Genomic DNA, 22,804 nt, shown 5'->3' on the forward strand with positions numbered 1-22,804 from the left:
CAATGCTGAAGTTATGCCAGAGTTCAATGAATATTCAGGGCTGGATGCAGAGCTAACTTTCAGAATTTCCAACAACTTATTACTTCTATTTCTAACTGTTTGAGGATTAGTGTGAAATGTAATATCCATGAATTGTTTAAAGCTTTCTTCTCACAAAGAACATAAAAAGTACATGTTGTGTAGCAGGATTTTATGACACTGCATTGTTTTAAAAGATCTATTTTCCATACTCAAACAACAGAATATTTGACAAATAATCAAGAAAAATAAAAGTGCAACTCAAACAGTAATAGGACAGCTTTCATCAACAGTTGAATAAGACAATGGAAGAGAAATTCAACAGTCAAAGCACAACTTTTTAAACAGAAGAGACAGCTTTTTTAACGAGAATAAATCAAAATCAATAAATTAAAGCAGAACAATGAAAACAGAAGAGTTAATGTGTGGTTTCAAAGGCCACAAAGACTTAAGGGGAGGGTTCACAGTACAGAAAACACACAAAAAGTCACAAAATAACAAATGATCTGACTTGATTCATCAATCAGATGCAGTAACTCAAAAAAGACACTATATATATATATATATATATATATATATATATATATATATATATATATATAAAATAAAAAATATATATAACATTTTTTTTCTATCCAACAAGAAGACTGGAAGGCAAAAAAGAGCTAAGCAGTTTGGGGTCACTTCAATAATGTGAGTTTCATAAGCAACAAGACAGATCTGGAGAAATTAGTAGGCAAAGCATTATGGGTAAATGAGCCACTCTAGTAGCCTAGGAAACATTCAGATGCTTAGCTGATTGAAAAACTACAGATTCAATCCTGTTGGTTGACAAGGGTTAATTTTACTTCCACAAGGAACTGCTCTACATGTGCGGAAAACAAGACACAAATCACATACATTTAATTTACTGCAGTTAAGCACTTGCCTCCCTATTAAGGTGCCACTGTGTGAAATATTACCATTCTGAAAGTCCATATCATCCTCATCCTCATCTGCAGTCTGATCTTCCTCCTCATGTTCTTGGCTGCTGTCGTCTGCACCATCCTTGCTTTCTAATTGTTCATCCTCTTCCTCATCCTCTTCCTGTCTGTCGTCTTCTTCGTCTTCCTCATCAGAGGCAGACTTCAGTGTTGACAAAAGTTTCTGATAAGCTGAGATCTGTTCTGTTTCACTCCCTGTATCACTGTCTGAACCGGAGGAATCAGGGCTCTCAGACTGTAAGGATAATATTAACATTAATTTTTACTGTAACTCCTACTGTGTTTTGTACTACACCATTTTACTACTGCTTCAGTACAGAGCACTAACAAGGAAAAATGGTAACCAAACTGTCTTGGCATCACAAAAGACAGAACCAAAAAAAAAGCAAAACTGGTTAACTGTAAAACCATTCAAAGATTTCTAAAGGCTTTAGTAGCATTTGAGAGTACTCAGCATGACACATCATTAAAACATCTGTCTCTTACTACTGTATCATTGTTCTAAAGTGGTACACAAAAAAATCAACAACTACAATAAACAGACTATGTGTGTGTGTGTGTGTGTACACACACACACACACACACACACACACACACACACACACCTTATATCATTCCATGCAAACACAACCCCTTTTCCCATTTTTGCACATTGGGTCAGGGTGTCACTTCAACAGTGACAATCATCTAGAGCCAAGGTTTAGACTACCAGGTGGCTAGCCCTGCTGTGGTAGTTTTTCCACAGCACACACCTGTACGCACACTCACACCTTTGACCAATTTAGAGTGTCCAATCCACCTACTCATGTCTTTGGAATGTGGGAGAAAACCAGAGTGCCCAGAGGCAACACAAGCGAACAAAGGGAGGACATGCAGACTCCACACAGAAGACACCCCAGCAGAGATATTATATATATATATATATATATATATATATATATATATATATATATATATATATATATATATATTTGTGTGCGCGCACGCGTGTGTGTATAATGTAAATATATACATGTATGTTATATATCCATACATTCATACACACAAAGAAACGCGTACAAACAACGGACCACCAGGAAACATGAATCCTCAGAAAAACATTGTGAACCCTGCTACCTACTTATTACCTATGAACAGCACAATGCATCTTTGTAGCTCACCCTCTTAGAAAAGTTAATCAGATGCACATGACACATGCAAGAAAGAATAGCGGGGTAGTTCTTTCTTGCACTACCTCTGTTCCCAGGTACCTGCCATAATTCTAAAAAGCTTGCATTTTTTAAACAACTTTATTAACTTCCTACATTGCAGACAGTGACATTGGTACACATAAAATAATGGAAAAGAAAACAAACCATAATAAACATCTTTCAATTTCATGCATTATACGCATGCTTTTTTGTTTTACCAGTCAGCATTTACTCTGCCATTACATTCTTACCTTCCCTTCAGCCTTACTCCTCTTGAACATGCTGCATGTATTGTTCTCTGAAATTCCATTTATTTCTATGTAGTTTGGTCCTTCCCTTTTCTAATGATCCCATATCTAGTAGTTTTACCTTATTTATAAAATTAAACAAATTGGTTTAGATTTTAATTTCCATTTCCTAGCAAACATTTTTGGCAGCCAAAATGTGGGTAATTCAGATCATGTGTCTCAGCTCAAAAGACCAATTTCTTTAGTTATAGCCATACACTCTCCAAATACCTCTGATAAATTACTCTGTAGGGAATTTTTTAAATCTGCCAATTCATTACATTCCCCCACCCCCCCAAAAAAATGCAACCAATTACCTCAATCTGTGCCATCACACCACCAACATTTGCTATCTACCTGAAAAAAATTCTCTGAAGGCTGCCTGTGGTATTAAAACACCTATGCAAACAATTCCAAGCAAAAATCCTAAACCTTCTGGACTTTTGTTGCACAGAGATATCCTTACATTGTTCTTTACACTGCTTTCACAGTCTCGCTTTCCAATCTTTTCTAACCGCTTTCATCGATCATCGTTGCCATACAATATTTATACTCCATATTAATTATTTTTTTTTAATGTCTACTCTAGACTCAGTTAAAAAAACTCTGCCAGAGCTGGTCTTTTACTTAGCACTTCCCTAGCCCTTTTCTTTGTCTATACACTCTTATCAATTCCTGATAGGGAAGGCAGTCTTTAATCTGCAGTCGAAACCTCTGCTTGGCCTAACTGCACTACATTACTTTTCCTCTAGTTATTTGCTCCCAGTACATTTTTTTTAATTTGCTGATTTTCTTCAGTAAATTCTGGTCTGTCGTTGCCTATTTTCTATACCCTTCATTCCAATTAGTATAATCTTTGCAATTCACTTGTTGGCTTAGTTCTTAAAATACTTTCTGCAACTTTATGAATATAATATTCTAGATGGTTGCTGTTATTCTCCTTAAGGAACTGAACCCAAAATGCCACTCTCTCCTTACTTCTCCACCCCTACCATTTCATCATCATCCCTTTCCACTTTGATTTATAACATCCTGCTTGTGTTATGTATATGAACCTTAACTAAGTAGCTTTAAAGCATCACATCTCCTTATTCTGTGGGGAAAATCAGCTTACCAGACTTAACTCTTTCTGTCTTCCCCTCCCAAATAAATTCTTTCAACTCACTGTTAATAAGCATTGTTAGTGGTGAACATGAAACTCACTCGCTTTTGGTATAGAAGATTGTGGGTTTATTCCCACACAAAGGAGACACTGTAGTGCAGCATAAGGGAGCTGCTGGACTCCTGAGTATGTCACCTTTGGATGAAATGCTAAACCAAGATCCCATCTGCTTGAGCTTGTGGTAGCACAAGTGGATATAAATGACTCCTTGGCACCCTGGCCAAATTTCCCTTAGTATAAATATCACCTCAGGTATGCCCATGAAAAGAGGCCATTAGCCAAGTTGGGACTAACCCAGTCAAAAAAGGATAAATAAAATAAAAGCAATTCTGGTTCATAACTTGTCCTCTGGTTAAAAAATACTTGTGACCTGTTTATAAAACTAAAGGGACTAGAATAATTTTTCACTGCTTGTATCTTACAATCCCTATCCATAATTAAGAGTTTCTATCTTCTTCGGTTTTGTACTATTTTTTTTAGTCACTTCCCACATATCCTTAGCTGCCATAATATAAATCCTTTTTAACCTATACACCCAAGTACTTCATCTTAAATGTCCCTACAATTATGGGTAAGACAGTTTACCACTAGAGCCATTTGTTTTATCTTCATTCATATTATACCCTGAAAAAAATTAAGATGTCCCGATGTTCTACTACACTGAAATGTCCTTTCCTGGATTTACCAAGTACAAAATAATACCATCTGTGAATAAAGCTAAGTTATCTTGATTGCTAAACCAGTTATATCCATGAATTTGTGAGTCCCTTGTTTTCTTTGCCAATGGTTCTATAACGAAAACAAATAGAGGGAAATATGACTTTCCTGCCTGATTCCTCTATTTAAAAACAGCTGGTCAAAGAGGAACCCTCCCATCTTAATTCTCACCTCCGATGGTCCACATAATCTCCTAATTAACCCCATTATTCTATCAGGGAATGCAAATTTTACCATTGCCCTGTTCATAAAATCCCAACTGACTTGTGATTGCTTTTTCCTGCATCAAGACCCAAGAAAAATAGCAGTGTTTTCTGCTTCTCTCCAGATCATAATTTTTCTGTTAATGCTGACAGATGTTTGCCATCCCTAGACAAAATCACATTGATCTATATCTATCAGTTTTGGCAAGACTATTGCCATTCTTTTAGTATAGCCAAAAACCTTATAATCATGGTTTAAAACTAAAATAGGTCTATATAAAGCTGGGTCAAATAGTCCCTTTGGGTAATACAGACAATACAGCTTTCTTCTAAGATACTGGCACTGACCCCCCCCCTTCCTTTTTAAAATATTGTTAACACAACCTTCCAGATCTTTATCACTTTCTTCCTGTCAATGTCCAAACTTCCACAGGAGTATAATCTGTTCCTGGAGACTTCTCTGGTGAATGATTGCACATCACCATTTTTATCGTATCTCTTCCCATCTTAACTATTAATTGTTGAGCCTCATCTGCTTCTAACCTTGGCATAATGTAACTCTTCAATAAATATTTCCATTTGTGCTTTTTCTTGGTTTCCACATGTATTTGCTTTAAACTCATAAAATGTTAAAATTACCTCTAATATCTCAGTAGGATCTCTGGTTACCTTTCTTGATTTATACTCCCAAAGTCTGGCAACAACCTGTCCTAATTTTTGTTGCCTAAGACATTGTGCTAAAAGTTTTTGTGCTCTGGTGCAGTTTTCAAACAAGTGTTTCTTAACAACAACCTAATTCAAATTAGCCAAATGCTCACTTATTTTCTGTTCATCACTCTGCAGTTGCTCCTCTTGTTCTGTGAGATTCCTTGATTCTACAATACTTTAACTGTTGTCATCCTCTCTAAATGATTGCTACTTTCCCCATCTCTCTCTCACTCTTACCATGCTTTTAAACCCCAATTACATATTAATCTAGCTATCCCTTCTGAAGGGATGTCTATCTTCCCTAATAACTCGAGTCATTTCTACTATCCATTCCTTAAATACCTCCCTCTTTAACAGATAAGTAGGAAAGTATCAGTTTATCATTTCTACTTCGTCACTCTGCATCTTTATCTTAGTTTTTATTGGTGTATGATCTGAAATAATTATTGGATGTGTTTCAAAGTTTTCAATTAAATGCAAATGGTCCAGTGAAATATATTCTGTATCCAATTTAGCCCAGTTATTAAGCCTTGGGGAATAATATGCAAATTCTGAGTTCCTGCAACTAAATTTACATCTTCCTTTCCAAATATTCTCATACACTTCTTCAGAAATCTACCCTCTTTCATTATATTTTCCCTTCTAGATCTCACAAAACAAACAGTATTTTAATAACAATAATGATGTAGCTCTGCAGAGCTGCATATGGATTACAAAGCTGATGAAAGGCAGTCTCAGTACTGAAGGAGCAGTACCATAACTTGCAGCACAGTCAACATCAATCCAGAAGCACTTAAAATATGCAGAGGAAGGCAAGGGAAAAACACACCTCCTCCTCAAAACGAAGATCTGTGGCTCCCAGGAATATTACATACATTTATGAAGGCTGGTAATGGAACAAGTAGAAGCAAGTCACTGCAGAGGGAGTGGTGACTGAGAAATCTGTAATAAAGCAGTTTAGTGGTGTGGGTACAGCTTCAGTGTACTGTTAAACACATGTGCCTCCAGAAAAAAAGAAAATCTGTATACCATGTTAGGCTTAAGCCCATTTTCATGAATTTTATATATATATATATATATATATATATATATATATATATATATATATATATATATATATACTTATGCATAAGGTACACAAAGTAGTACTTGTACACAAAAATACTTTGTCGTACATATTCATTTTTTCACTGTCCTTTGAAAAAGTACATTTGCTTACATCAAAACACTCTTAAAAGTGGTGCAATCTGTATCATAGTTATGTGATCTGACTTTATCAAACCTAAGACCCCACCAAAAAAGGTATCTCGGAACATATGCTTTAAGAGTGTAAGGAGTTGGCAGACTTAAAAAAAAAAAAAAATCCCTACTGAGTACTCTGTCAGAAATATTGGTTGAGCAAATGGGTGTAATTAAGGACAAGATTTATTGAACTGGGATACAGGATCTGAACAGTCTAGACATACTAAGGCCTTGTTAAGTTTAATTACTAGAACATGGAAATTAAAGTTGAAACCAACTGTATTTGAAGTGCTGAATATTCTAACAGAGATAAGAGAACCTGAAGTGGGATCATTAGAAAAGGTTAGGAGCAAATTACAGAGAAAAATGGAAACTGCAGAAACAACACATGCAGAATAAAGTTTTGGAGGAGGAGTGAAGTTTAAGGAAGGTAGGACTTGATCAATTTATGTAATGCTGAATTTATGATACATATACAAAATAATATATGTGAAGCACAATGTTTGTAACTGGGAATATGTTAATATGGTTTGTTTTCTTTTATATACAAGCATGTTTGCCTATGTCTTAAGTGATAATTCAATAAAGGTGTTAAAATGAAAAAAAATAAGATACCAAGAAACAGTAAGTAGCCACATAGTTTATTTAACGAAAAGAAATTAAAATAATGTCTTGACATATTAAACATTATTAAAAAAAGTTTTAACGTAATGGTCATTCAGGATACCAGTGTTTACTTTGTTACATAAACTACAATCTGCCACAACAGGAACGTGTACTATAAATTTAGATACTGCATGACAAGGATTTCAGCTTATGTAAGCCTACCTTACCACACCATGAAAGGTTTAAAAATGCAATCAGCAGTAGACAATAACCAGCATCTCAAAGACCAGTTCTTTAAGAAGCAAAATAACAAAACTCTCTTTAAATACAAACTGAAAACTTTTCTCCTAATGCCAACACCTGTCACTGATACTATCCCCCTTAAATCCACCTACTACCTCTTACTTACTTTTAACACCCACCTATTGCAAGTCTCTCCTATCTCATTTTGCATCTCCTCCTTTGTGATTAAAAAAATCTAACTTTTTGTACTGCATGTTATGGACATTACTGTAATGTTTATGTGTAAACTTCATTCAGAGGTTTTTGTTAATTTCTTCTAATGTGTTCATGTAAATTACTGTTAAGTTAGCATTAAACTTCATTGTGTCAGATGTTCTTTTTTTTTTTTTTGAGCTTTCTGGAGTTTTCCTCTCTGAAAATCACTCATGGGCTCAGTTGGGGCCACTGGTTGTAACCTAAGTAAAAAATATAAATAAATAAAATAAAAAAGCCAAAAAATAAAGTAAAAACCTTGCTTCTCTGAACTAAGTCATGAACTTTTACATTATTTTGACTATACATGATGCTTCTACTGACTTCTGTGAGCATGTCTTATTCTTCTTTTGCACATATATTATATATTTATTGTATTGCAGTTATAATTCTGCCTAAATGTCTATTCTTCCGATAGATTCCCTTTGTTTACCCCCAAGGAAACTCCATGTGCTACTTATACCATGAAGTTATCTAACTTTTGCTTAAATTGCATCCCATTTCTTAACTTAATCCAAGACCACAGGAAACCTCTGCTTCCTCTTACGAAGGATAAAAACCCTTACTCATGTTGTCATGTTTTAAACCAAACCTTGAATCAGAGGATCCAAGAAAAATGGTGTTAGAACAGTTCAAGAAAAATGTTAAAAACAAAGTTAGAGGGCTTGTAGAGCCTACTGATGAGTCATTGATGGGTAAAATTCCTTGAGGAAACTAGAAGATAAAAAAAAGTAGCACTTACATTTATTGAGTAGGATATGTAATATTAAACAAACAGTAAAAAGACTAGTAAGAGATTGTGTAACAGTCAATACTGCTATTTCAAAAGTAGGTCGTAAAATAATTTGGTGTTATACCTAAGACAGTTAAAAAGTCCTGTAAATTTGAGATCTTTATATGAATATGGTTGCGCAAATATTCTTGTACTCCTATGAAATCAAATTTAATGTTTTACAGCACTCTAAACCACAGCAGGGTGAGGTAGGGATTTGGTTTTATATTGCTGGGAGTATGGAAATTAATAGTTTAGGAATCAACGGGAAAAGCTGTTGCAAGAGTTTTGGTCAGATAAAATTCACCTGGCCAGATCCCTTTTCTTACTGGGAATCCCACTACAAACTGATTGGAAACAGGAAGTTATTTATGTACTTGATCATTTTAACAGCTAAGAAAACAATAACTAGGAAATAGAAGCTGTCAGAGGTTCCAACAATAGGGAAATTACATGAAATTCCTTGCCAAGAGGATAAAACAGAATTAAATATTCTGGAGAACAAGAAAGGTAGGAAATTATAAAATAAATGGGCATGTTGGATGCAGATGTATCAAGGCCGGTATAAGGCTATGAACTCAGAAAGGGTTGTTGCTGACTGCATACAGGAACATCTAAGTATGTGACAATTATGCGACAAGATTCTGAAATACAAGGAGGGTAGAAAAGTGGAAAATAAATAGGCATTCTGGATGCAAACGTATCAAGATGAGTATAAGGCTAGGAACCCAGAGGGGGTTGTTGCTGACTACATACAGGAAAATCTAAGTATTGGACAGTTATGTGACGGGAAAGGATTGCCACAAACAATAGCTTTATCTATATATAAATATCATGCTATGGTGCTTTATAAGAATAATTATATATTTTTTTTTCTTTTCAATCATCAGTGTAAGGTGCTTTGTTTACCAGCTCCTCTACTAAGCCTAATATCCATCAAGTAAAATAAACTGACATGCAGGCTAGGATCCCAGTAGGTCTTTCACAAGTTGGTCCAGGAAATATTACCTTTTCCCATAGGTATACTGGTCTGCTATTAAAACAAACTAAAAAAATATTAGTAAGTTGCTAGGGCTGAAAGATACCAGATAAAGATCATGAGTGCAGCAGTTTACTCGCAGTTTGAAAAATTACAGCATCCTTTGGCAAAGCAATAATAGCAGTGAGTCTAAAATGAATATAACACGTTTTTAAGGTAATCCCAGAAGTTAAAGTAGTGCAACAACTAAACCTTCACATAAGGTATAATATGATCACTGGGGGCACAAAATTAGAAAGAAGCCTCTATTAATAAATAGAACAATCTGGCTCACTGTCAGAGCAGAAACATACCTATGGATCCAGTTCAGTGTAACTAAATATCATACTGCACTGTGTGTATGTCTATAGCGCATGCACACACACACACACACACACACACACACACACACACACACACACACACACACACACACACACACACACACACACACACAGGAACCCAAAAGGGGATGCACCTAAATCACACACGGATACTGCAAAGTGTAAATATTAAACAAATATTTGGAGATCAACCACATCATCCAAAAACACCTACACAGTGATGTCATCCTAAAAAAGTAAAAGCTAGACCTACTTTCCCACAATCTATAATGGGGGAAATACAATTAAACTAAAAATAAAACAATCTCCAAACCTAAATCAAGCATACAACACCCCCAACTGGCAAGTCCAACACAAAGCATAAACAATAATATAAAAAAACACAACTGAAAAATCAGGTTGCCTCTTTTATTTCCTTTAATGACAAGACAAAAAACATAATACAACAACCAACCAATATAGCTCTCTCTCACCTAAATCAAGCATATAGCACATATCAGTAAATAATGCAAAATATTAATAAAATCAAATAAAATAATGCGTAAGATGGAAAAAAAAAATCAAAAATCAGAAGAAACGTAAATGTGAAAAAAGACATCAAAAGTGAAATACACCAACATACTAAAAATGACTGGATAGCACTCCTCAAGTGAGAAAACAAAAATACTACTACTCAAAAAGGAGACTGAAAGCAGAGGGGTGAAGCAGAGGTAGGAAAAGCAGATTTTTATGGCAAAAGAAGTAAGAAAAAAATCCTCAGTCACCCTACAGAGAAAGATGAATCAAATGCACTCAGATTTTCAAGACAAGTGGTTCCCTGTTGGAATATACAGAAAATAATAGAGGTTTGCAGGGAAACAATGTTTTAATGAGGCATTCAGAGGAAACAGCTAGTATGCAAACTGTTGAAAATGGAAAAAATATATATATTGAAACAGCAATTAAAATATGAACAAGTGGCACAGAAACTAGCTGAATGTGTGGACAGATTATGCAGAGACAACTTGAGATTAACAGCAGCACAAGAATAAAGCAAAACGAAAAACTTAAGATTTTGTGAGGAAATGCATCAGCACATGGACTGGGTTTCTAGTGTCGATATCAAAACAGAAAGAGCACATACAGATATATTCCTATTTTGAGACTGAGAAAGCAGTGCAGACCTATACTAATTAAACTGCAGACATAACAGCAATAGGACTGTCTTCCACTTTGTTGAAGAAGGGAACAACCTTAAAGGTTGGAAACATGAGGGTTTATGTGGATAAATGATTTCATTACAAACACTAGCTAACAGAAACCATTTTCTTCCTTCTACACGAGTCTGCAAAAAATGAAACTTTCAGTTTGTTATATCCTACATTGTCTTCAATCCACTCAGATTAAAAACCTACATAGATCCTCAACCAGCAAAAGATGTACTGGTACAGTGGATACCAGGCAGAAAATAACAACTTGATTACTGTAAGTGTAATAAAACAAGTATTACAACTCAAATATAAGTTTATATCTAATTAATAGGAAGCTGTACTGCATGTTGGCTGAATAAATGTCACTGTTTTCAAATTGCAAACTGTGTTATGTTGCTTTTTAAAAAAGTACAATGGTCTCATCTGTCCAGATTTTCACAGAATGCCTAGACCTTTGCATCATATTTTTGGTCTATTCCTCAAAAAAAATTGTGATTTTTCTAGCAAATCACTGGGATGGTCTGAGGACTGAAGTCACTAAATAGTGACATCCATTTGAGTTTCAGACTTTATATCATCCAGAAAATGCATTCAAGACAAATCCTGCTATTCCAGCATCTTTCTACATTTATAAGAGCAATATTTAAAATCTGACCCTACTTTAGGCCTTTACCCCCATAAAGTCATGCTTTATTCAGATTTTTTGCACTAAGAGGTTGAGAAGTATGGTGGGGGAGGGGGTAAATTAATGACTAATTAAAATAAATGTCAACCCTCAACTGCTAGTCTTCCTTTTGCCTCTCGCCTGTGATCTCTCAATTTAAAGTACCTGTATGTGTCATAAAGAATTCAAGTTTTAATTTTCTCTCTGCCATTGCTCTCCTCACTCTAGTGGCAAGCACAGGTATCCTAGGCTGTCTTGTTCCTACTCTTTTAGCTAGCACTTCACTAGACCTACTCTCTGAGTTTTTGACCTGAAAATACATGCTTTAACACCACCAATCTGTCATTACCTCCCTTGTCCTGCCAACAGCCTATCGTTCAACACTAACAGTTAAATGTTTACCTACCTGTGAGATTGTCTCCATTGATAGGCTTCGGGAAGCTGGTGGTTCTAGCCCTTCGGGCACACTCCGCTCCCCTAACCTGCCCCCAAATCTCACCCGCCCTCACTACTCCTACATTTATTGTAGCCACACCCCTCCCCTTAACTTCCATCCTATCCAATCAACTTCCACCTGAAACTTAACCCCTCCCCACCTTACCCAACAGCAATACAATGTACACCCTCTCTCTTAGTCCAGTCACTAGTACCGTAGCTTACTCCCACCGTAACACTCCCAACACACTCCCTCACTCCCATATTCCTTCTAACCACACCATTTTCCCACCCAGATATCATCAAAGACATAATCTAGAACTAAATGAACAGGAGGGAGGAAGACCCAGTAGATTGGGAGAAGGTAGACTTAGAAGATCATTGTAATGAGTTTGGGCCTGAGAATGTTCTTTAGTCTCTCATTTAAAGGCCTCCTTCACCTTGTGCAAGATATCCCTGAAGGTAAATCCTTAGTGGGAGAAGCAGAAGTAAGGGTATCATCTGACTCAGACTCAAGGAAAGACTGAAGGGGGAGGTGCTCAGCACAAGAAAACACTTCCCCATCTTCAGCTACTGAGCAGTCAGATACCACCTAATGAGAAACATTCCTCCTTCTTTTACTGGGACAAGCTTCAGAGACAGGCAAATCTGGCTGGCTGGGCTCCCTAGGCATCATAAAGGCCATGAATGCCTTGGCTATCTTAAGCAGGTCCTGTGCTTCAACTTAGGCTGAAGCAGCAACATTTTATGTAATAGGCTAAGGCAAGCTAAATGGTCTCTTTGGTTTGGGTGTCTGTTTAAAAAGCAAGGCCCACAGTTAAGCAACTATGACTTCCTTCTGGTTCTCTGAAGTTTGTGAATAACTGAAAAAGAAAACTGATCTCCCTCCTTAACCAATGCATGAGAATCAGAAGCCAAGCTGTACAGTGGTTTAGATCCAAAAGAAGGCAATAAAGTAGCCAAAACCGAATGGTCTGCAGGTATTGTGGCCTCCTGAGGGGCCATGGGCCTAGTACTTGTTGGACCAGGGGGGCTGTAAAGGCATATCACCTGAGTGTTTGGTGAACTTGACTGCAGATGCAGAAGGACCACCATCATCCACTGAATCTTTTTCCCTCTATTTTTGACTTTGTCTTAATTAGCCAAGGGACCAGCTGAAGCAGAGGCATGAGAAGAAGTGGAAGGAATCTGGTCTGATGACTCCATATGGGCTACAATGACTTTGGTCCTACACTTACGGGTTTTAGGTTGAAACCCAGCACAATCCTGACAAGTACAAATGTCATGCTGAGACCCCAAACAAAACAGACAAAAGGAATGAAAGTCTTTATGCAGGATTTGCTTCTCAAAATTCAAGAAGTTACTGAGCTTTTTAAACATTAATTAGAAGAAATGTTCCCCAACAGAGTACTTGCCACCTGAAAGCAGGTTGTAGGAAACTCTGGGGAAAACGAGCCTACTGATGGATTGTGAGCATCAGATAAAACATAGGGATGATGATTGTGGGAATCTAGCCAGTTGTGGACTGCTGCATGATAAAAAGATGCAAGACTCAGTACTGCAACACTGACTATGAAAAACATCATGAAAGTCTTGTAAAGAAAAGGGGAATGTAATGTTTCTTTGTTAGAAAAAAGTGAAAGAAAGAGGTCTTAACATTAATTAAAATACTGTACAGGAATAAAGACTGAGGAACAAACAAGAGGGCAAGCAGAAAAGATTTATAGTGGTGAAAGGTTGTTGGCAGAATGTAAGAATTACACTGGCTGCACTATATAGTCCACTGAAAACAGGTATGTAAATATTTGACAATACTAATAGAAGCTTACTCCATAATGGCTGCACACTGATCAACAGCTTAATTTCAACGCTCTCAGTGCAAGAACAAAAACTGAGAAAAGTGTACCATTGAAACTTTGTGTGTGTGTGTGTGTGTGTGTGTGTGTGTGTGTGTGTGTGTGTGTAAAAAACGTATGCTACTGCCTGGAAGCCAGCAAAGAAGAAGAAATTTGAATTTTAATCTTCGTTAAATTGCGGCTTCCTTTTTGACTTCCTTTTTTTTTTTTTTTTTTTTTTACATAGACATGAGCTGTCTGCAGGTTCAAACAATTAGTTTTGACAGTTCTGAGCATTCTTTGCAGAGAAAAATGCAAATTTTAAAAGGTACACTGACAAGCAGTTCAGTGAAAAATATGAAATTATGGGAAGTGAATAAGAGACAGTAGCCTCCCCAGCAGCCTTAATACATTAATGTATTAAACAGAACAGTGCATAATTTTATTTTATGTAAGACAGCCAAGTAGACTTTTTTCTTAGTGATAAAAATTAATGTTTTCTGAAAGCATATTAACTGTTTTTCACATCTGGGAGGAGAACAGAAATACGAAAAACAAATAGAAATCAGTTTAAGTGGGAACACAGACTGTAGGCTTTGCCTTATAATGTGGCCAGCTGTCCCTATCTGGACGGTTAAACTTCATTAGTTAAAAATGCACGTAGCTTTGTGAGTTTGTTCTAAGTTAATAGGAGATGGGCGTAGTCTGAAAATGCATTTCATTTTTAGTTTGAGGGTATTCATTAAAATAAAAAGTGTTGAGAAATGTGACATAGGTTCAAACAGAGATGAGAAGAAACAACTGTGTAAAAGCTCAGCCTACCTAACAGTGTGTGCATGTATGAGAAAACCTAGAAATTCACAATAAAAAATGTCATGTATAATAAATGGGAACAATGGCTTTTTATCATAATGGCTACTCAGTTCATAGTACCTTGGAATGTGAATGGCCTTATAGGTATAGACAAAAAAGAGAATACTGAATTGTATTAAGAACTGAAGAGTGCAAATAGCAATGCTGCAGGACACATTTGGAAAGAAATGAGCATGTGAATTTAACAAAGAAAGGATGTCAGGAATGATATTCAGCAGAATCTCAGGGACAAATGAAAAGAGAAGTCATAATACTGACTGCTAGAAGGGCTCCAATAGTTAAGTGGAAAAAAGACAATAATGGTAGATTTGTGGTAGAAAGGGGCTATTTGCAAGGGAGGAGGAATAGCATGGCATGAATTTATATTCCACCAAAAACTTCTATTATATACTAAAGAAAACTTTGGGAGAAATGATCATCTTTCAGTGGGCACTAGAACTGGTTTTGCAACAGTGAATATATAGCGGGGGACCTAGAATGGAAAATATAAGAAAACAGGGTAAATTCCTGAAGAACTTTACTAAGCTTTGGTATCGAAAACATGAATTCAGCAGCAGGAAAGTACAGTTGTGTACACCTACCATAAATGTAGATGTTCGAGTGTCTTCACTGTTGCAGTCATGACTGTAGAGTTCTCCCCTGCCGGAAGGCAGCCCTTGGTCGGCCAGAATCCCAAAGTCTGGGTCCGGCGTCGGCTGTTCAACCATGCTCCCTGACGTCAGAGCGTCAGGAGTACAAAGCTGACAGTCGACACCATCTTCTCCAGTTTTTCGTGCCCCAGATGTCAGGAGTCTCAAAATGAAAAAGGTCCCATAATCTTTGCAAATACACCTCAGAAGAATGGTGAAAAAAGGAAATACACAAAAGTAAAAATAAGAGGGGACAGGAGGGAGGGAAACCCAGACTGCAACAGTGAAGACACTCGAACATCTACATTTATGGTAGGTGTACACACAAAGTACAGTTTTGTACCTACCATAAATGTAGATGTTCGAAGATCCACATTGCTGCAGTCCTTACATATGGGGTAGTCCGCTGTCCTCGGTCGGCCCGAATACCAAAGTATTAGGCTGACGTCGGTCAAGGCGCTTAAAACTGACAGCAGAACGTCAGGGTACAAAAGCGCATGACCGACGTCATTTCCTCAGTCTTTTCTTGCCCCAGATGTCAGAAGGCCCTAACAAGAAAGGCCAAAGCCAAAACCAGCAAAACTAACCAACCACGTGCACTAACCATATTTACAATATGTACAACACAAACCACACCACCACCTTCAACAACAGAGGGGAAGGAGGAGGTGGACTGCAGCAATGTGGATCTTGAACATCTACATTTATGGTAGGTACAAAACTGTACTAAGTTCTTCATCTCACATTGCTGCAGTCCTTACATATGGGTAGAATCCCAAAGCAGAGGTAAGGGAGGATGGCAAAACTATAAAGCATTAGGAGCTGCCAAAATGCCCTGTAAAATAGCAGTGGCAAATCCAGCCCTAGATTTAGAGTAAAGTGGAAGGTGGTAATGCTTAGAGAAAGTATGCACTGAACTCCAAGTAGCTGCTTCCAAAATATCTTTAGTAGCCACCCCTTAAAAAGCTGTAGAAGTGGCAGTAGCCCTAGTGGAATGAGGCCTAATCCCAGCTGGAATCTCCTTACCATGATGGGAATAACAGAAAGCAATACAAAAACCAATCCACTTAGAAATAGTTTGTTTTGAAACAGGTTTGCCCTGAGAACCCAAAGCAAAAGAAACAAACAACTGCTGAGACTGCCTGAACCCTTTAGTTCTGCTCAAATAATATCGCAACTGTCTGTGAATATCCAAAGTGTGCAAAATCCTTTTCCCTTTATTTTGGGGGTTTGCATAAAAAGTAGGCAAATGAATAGTTTGGTTTAAAGCCACACTAGAAACCACTTTAGGCATAAAAGAAGGATTAGTATGCAAAGACACCACCCTATCCTTGTGGAAAATTAAGAAAGGCTCAACTGCCATAAGGGCCTGTAATTCAGAAACCCTTCTCGCAGAGGTAATGGCCAACAAAAAGCAGTCTTCCATGATAAATATTTCAACTCTGCAGATGCTGCAGGCTCAAAAGGTTGTAGAGTGAGTTTCTCCAACACAAAATTGAGATCCCAAGCAGGAGTAGGAGCTCGGGTCTTATATTCTTTGCCCTCTAAGGAATTGCTTAAACAAAGGCTGAGAAAATAATGGTGGGTCACAGTCATAGTGAGCAGAAATTGCTGCAGCATGCACCTTTATAGAGGAGAAGGACAAACCTTTGTCCAATTACTCAGTAAGGTATTGAAGCAACACTTAAATTAGGTTTAGAAACATCAAAGTCCTTTGCTGTACTCCAAAATAAAAATCTCCTCCATTTATCTAACTTTCCTTGTACTAGGCCTTCTGGCCTCCAAAATAACATTCAAAACTTGTTGAGGAAGCTGAAACCCTCCAGGGTTTAAAACAGAATATGCCAGGCTGTCAGATATAGAGAATGAAGTTTGACATTGAGTAAATGACTGTTCTCCTGAGACAGCAGGTGAGGAATCGAAGGCAAAGGCCATGGAGGCTCCGTACCAGACTTCTCAGTAATGGGTACCAGTGCTGTCGAGGCCAATCTGGAGCTATTAAAATCATGTTTGGCTTGTCCTGTCTGACCTTCAGGAGTACCTTTGGGAGGAGAGGCAGAGGTGGAAAGGCATACACGTGAAGATTGCTCCAATTGAATGAGAGAGCATCCACTTTCCAAGCTGTGGGATGAAACCTTTTGTGCAAAACTTTGGCAGCTGGTAATTTAGTGGAGAAGCGAACAGATCTATGTCTGGAGTTCCCCATAACACTGTCAATCTCTGAAATACATGAGGATCCAATTTCCACTCGTGGGGATCCATAATTTGTCTGCTCAACACATCTGCTAAGGAGTTCTGTGCTCCTGGCAGAAACCTTGCCTGAAGATTTAGCTGTAAACTGAGAGCAGTCTCCCACAAAATCATTGCTTGTCTGCATAGAGGATAAGAATCGTTCCCCTTGCTTGTTGATGTACCACATGACAGTTGTGTTGTCTGTTTGAATCAACACCTGCCCTGGAAGAAGTAAATCCTTGAAAGCTATCAATGCAAATTGGACTGCTAACATCTCCTTCAAGTTGATATGTAGATGTTGAAGTCTGGCAGGCCACGTGTCTTGTACCCATTTTCCATTTAGATGAGCTCCCCAAGCTTTGTCTGAGGCATCTGTCGTTAAAATTTGACTCGCCTCTGGCCGGGTCACAGAGAGTCCCTTGTTTAGGTGACATTCCTGAGCCCACCACAAAAACTCCTTTTGAATGCAAGGTATTATCTGAATGACAGTGTCCAAATCTTGGCAGTGCTGTGTCCATACATTCTTGAGATACCATTGTAGCTTCCTCATATGCAGTTTGGCATTGGGAAGTACCAGAATACAAGATGCCATGAACCCCAAGGCTTGAAGGACTGTCCTTGCAGTCAGCCTGGACTGACGAGACAATTGGTGGAAGTAAAGAGAAAGATTCTTTTGTTTGTCCGGGGTCAAAAGGCCATCTGGGATGCTGTATTCAGTCTCACACCCAGAAAGCACATGTCCTGAGAGGGTACTAGACTGGACTTTATTTCGCTCACAGAATACCCCAGGCATCTTAACACTGCCATCACATACTGTAGATGATGAAGAAGTTCGTCCTTTCTTGGGCCAGAATCAGGCAATCGTCCAAATAAGGATAGATTTGTATTCCTCTTAGCCTGAAGAAAGCTACCACTGGAGCCAGAACCTTCGTGAACACTCTGGGCAGTAGATAAGCCAAAGGGCAATGCAGAGAACTGATAATGTGAAGTCCCAGCCCGAAAGCAGATACTTCCTGCAACTGGGCCTGATAGGAACATGAAGGTAAGCCTCCTTGAGATCCAGAGTCACCATCCAGTGATCTTTGCCCAGCAGAGGTAAAAGCTGTTGTAACGTCAACATTTTGAACTTGGGAATGTCCAGATATGTGTTGAGGATAGATAAATCCAAAATTGGTCTCCACGTGTTTCCTTTCTTTGGTACTAGAAACAGGCGAGAATAAAATCCTAGGCCCACTTCTGGCAGAGGGACCGATTGTATGGCCCCTATTTGAAGTAGTAGAGAAATTTGTTTGTGAGCCTCTAGTCTTTGCTGAGGAGGAACGTCCGGCATGCCTTTGAAAGGAGGCAAGGTATGGAAATAAAACTTGTAACCCTGGTGTATGATATCCAATACCCATTTGTCCTGGGTAATCAACATCCAATTTTCCTTGAAGAGTGCTAACCTTCCTCCCAAAGGTGCTGCCAGGCAAGAAGGATCTGGCAGCTGAAAAAGTAGGTCATTGGGCCTGTTTACGAAAGGACTGGCCCCTGCCCTCACCCGAAGATTGTGCAGGTGAACTCCCTGTTCTAGGCCCGAAAGAACCCTGAGCTCTGCCCCTACCATGTCTAGATCTACCCCTAGACTGAGAATCATAAGAAGGATACGTCCACCCCTTAGCAGGCCAATTCCTACTAAACTTTGGAGGCTGAACTTGCAAAAAATCTTTAACAGCCTGCATAGACTTAGCCTTGTCTTCCATTTTCTTCAAGACTGACTCCACAGGTGAACCAAACAACACATCAGACTGCAAAGGAGCATCCAAAATCCTTGTCTTAACATGGTCAGATAAATTCTGATCCTTCAGCCAGGCGTGCTCGAAGAACTGAGCCAGTGGCAGCCACCCTAGACGAGGCCTGCACAGCATCAAACCCACACTGTAAAGAATGCTTACCCACCTGTTCAGAGACATGCACCAAATCTTGTAATTCTTTACACTCAATGCCTTCCGCCAGAGCATCCACCTTAGACTTCAATTGAGAAAGAAGAAAGTTTTGATATTTCAACATATGAAACTGGCAATTCAAAGCCCTCATAGCTAAGGTAGAAGATGTATAGACCTTTTTCCCCATCTATCCAAAGCTCTGGCTTCTTTATCTAGAGGAACCGGATTTTTACAACAGAGACCTTGACACCCTTAGGTCCCTGACTAATAGTTTCTGGGTCCGCCTTAGGACTCTTATAAAGATATTTATGAGCCTCAGGCACCCTGTAATACCTATCCGGTTTAACAGGAGCAGGAGGCAGAGAATCAGGATTAAGTGAAGCCTCTGCAAACACATCTTCCACAACATCCAGAACAGGGGTATAGCTAAGGGCCTATGCTGGGGTAACAGCAAAATTCCCTAAGCCTTTTCCAGAATCAGAGAAGTCCTGACCTTCCCACTTAAAATGTTCCCTCATAGAATGAAGTGTCTCTGCAAAAGAAAAATCCTCTGGAGGAGAAGCAGAAGGAGTGGAATCATCTGCATCAGAATCAGAATAAGGAGAGTACTCCTGCAGGTCTTCAGCTGAAGACTCTGAAACATCCGAAGCCTGCTCAAAACTTCCCAACTCTGGCTCCACCCTAGGCCTCTTATCAGGAGGGGCAAAGAACCTCTAATCAGAGTAATCAAATCTTCTGCCATTTTAAGCATGTGCTTCTTAGGCACAGACCCTGCTGAACTAGGAGTGACACCAACAGAAGCTAAAACTGGCCTGCCTCTGGGAGAAGCCTTGGAAACAGAAGGAGAAGGCCTAACCACCCTAGAAAGGGAGGAGAGTACAGTAACTTGAGAAGCCCCTTCAGCCTGACCTGCCTCCTGAGAGACCACCTCCTGCAAAATTAAAGTCTCCCCCTGGGACTCCTGAGAAGTCTCCTTCCGAACCACCGGCTCCACTGAAGCCTCTAAAGAACCGGCGTCCGAACGGACGACTCATCTTGCCTGGGTTTAACTGCTTTGTCTTTGCGCTTCTTAGAAGCGGGCGCCAAGAATCCGGCGGCATATTATAATTGCACCGCTTCCCAAAGACCAGCCTAGCACAATCTAACCTTCGCAATAGTGCGTTATTGAACCTAGCACAAAAGCGACACCCAACAACGCCGTGCTCAGGCCCCAAACAAGGAATACACAAAGAATGATAATCCCTATATCTGTTTCCCACAAGAAATACAGTTATTCACTTTTCTGACATCCGGTAAAACACTGAGGCAAGAAAAACCAAAATATTTAGCCAACTTGGATTCGGTCTGAAACTCCGAATTGAAAATTTCAGAACGCTGCTTCTGCATCGGACCATGCGGCAAAAGACTGAGTCATGCGCTTTTGTACCCTGACATTCTGATGTCAGTTTTAAGCGCCTTGACCGGCCAATACTTTGGTATTCGACAGCGGACTACCCCATATGTAAGGACTGCAGCAATGTGAGATGAAGAACATCTGTACTATGTTCATCGTGTTTCACTGTTGCAGTCATGACTGTAGGGTAGAATCCCAAAGCTGAAAGGAAGGGAGGTGGTCATAAAGAGGAAGGGGTAGCTAAAAGGCCCTGCAAGACTGCAGAGGCAAAGCCTGCCCTAGACTTAGAGTAGAGTGGTAGATTGTAGTGCTTAGAAAAAGTATGCACTGAACTCCAAGTTGCAGCTTCCAAAATGTCCTTGGTAGGAACTCCCCTGAGGAAGGCCGCAGAAGAGGCAGCAGCTCTGGTGGAATGAGTCCGTATACTCCCTGGGATTTGCTTTCCATGGTGAGAATAACAAAATCTGATTCCATGAGCAATCCATTTAGAAATGGTCTGTTTTGAAATGGCTTTACCTTGGGAACTTGAAGCATAAGAAACAAACAATTGTTCTGATTTTCTGATGTCCTTGGTTCTGTTCAGGTAAAAACGTAGTTGTCTGTGTACATCCAAGGAATGTAAGATCCTTTCCCCTTTATTTTGAAGAGTGGGGAAAAAGGTTGGTAAGTGGATAGTTTGATTTAAAGCCACTTTGGAAACCACCTTAGGCATGAAGGTAGGATTAGTCCTCAAAGATACCCTGTCTTGATGAAAAATAATATAAGGTTCCACAGCCACAAGAGCTTGTAACTCTGAAACTCTCCTGGCAGAGGTTAGGGCTAACAGGATAGCTGTCCTCCAAGATAAAAACTTGATGTCAGAAGAGGCAGCAGGCTCAAAAGGAGGCAAGGTTAGTTTTTCCAAAACATAGTTGAGATCCCAAGCAGGAATGGGAGGAGATCTAGGAGGTCTTAAGTTCTTAGCTCCTCTGAGAAACTGTCTCATGAGCTGGTGGGAAAAGATGGGAGGGTCTGTATTATAATGAGCAGAAATAGCAGAGGCATGTATCTTAATGGAAGAGAAAGAGAGACCCTTATGTAAGAGATCTATCAAATAAAGCAAAATTAAAGTAATGTTAGGAAGAAGAGGATCAGAATCCTGAGCCTGCATCCAGGAACAAAATCTTTTCCATTTTCCTGCATAAGATTTTCTAGTGCTAGGACATCTGGCTTCTAAAATGACATCCATAACCTGCTTGGGCAGTAAAGAAGAAATCAAAGGCCCTGGATTAACCAGGCCGCCAGGCTGAGAGTTCTGACATGAGAGTGTAGAACCTGACCATGATGTTGGGACAGAAGGTTCGGAGACTGAGGTAAAACCCAAGGGGGCTCCAGGCATAGGTTTTTTTTAGAGTTGGATACCAAAACTGCCGAGGCCAATTTGAAGCCAGCAAGATCATCATCTTGGGCTTGTCCTGTTTTATCTTCAATAAAACCCGTGGAAGAAGAGGAAGAGGCGGAAAGGCATATCCCGAGAGGTTCCACCAACTGAATGACAGGGCATCCACTTTCCAAGCTTCTCTGTGGAAAGTCCTGGTGCAAAAATTCTGTAGTTGATGATTGAGATGGGATGCAAAGAGGTCTATGTGAGGACATCCCCAGACTGCTGTTATCATCCTGAATATTTTGGTGTCCAGCATCCACTCGTGTGGATCCGGAAGGTTTCTGCTCAGACTGTCTGCCAGGAAGTTTTGTTTCCCTGGTAGAAACTGAGCTTGAAGATCCAGATTGCAAGCTAGAGCTGTGTTCCATAGATCCATGGCTAGTCTGCAAAGGGGGTAGGAATGAGATCCCCTTGCTTGTTTATGTACCACATAACTGTGGTGTTGTCTGTCCGTATTAGCAGT

The 22,804-nt window shown here is 39.1% G+C and overlaps 1 protein-coding gene across 3 annotated transcripts in view; it reads right to left on the reverse strand.

Annotated features, from left to right (window-relative positions):
• The window catches only part of UTP25 (UTP25 small subunit processor component), a 1,083,612-nt gene that overhangs the window by 784,416 nt on the left and 276,392 nt on the right, over positions 1–22,804 (reverse strand). For all 3 annotated transcript variants that reach the window (XM_044061823.1, XM_044061814.1, XM_044061805.1), the window contains exon 3: positions 981–1,236. In XM_044061823.1, the coding sequence (XP_043917758.1) occupies positions 981–1,236 (256 nt within the window). The remainder of the gene's footprint in view (positions 1–980; positions 1,237–22,804) is intronic.

This window comes from Protopterus annectens, chromosome 1.part0 (genome assembly GCF_019279795.1).
Source record: "Protopterus annectens isolate FY-2018-M chromosome 1.part0, PAN1.0, whole genome shotgun sequence".
NCBI classification, from domain to species: domain Eukaryota; kingdom Metazoa; phylum Chordata; order Ceratodontiformes; family Protopteridae; genus Protopterus; species Protopterus annectens.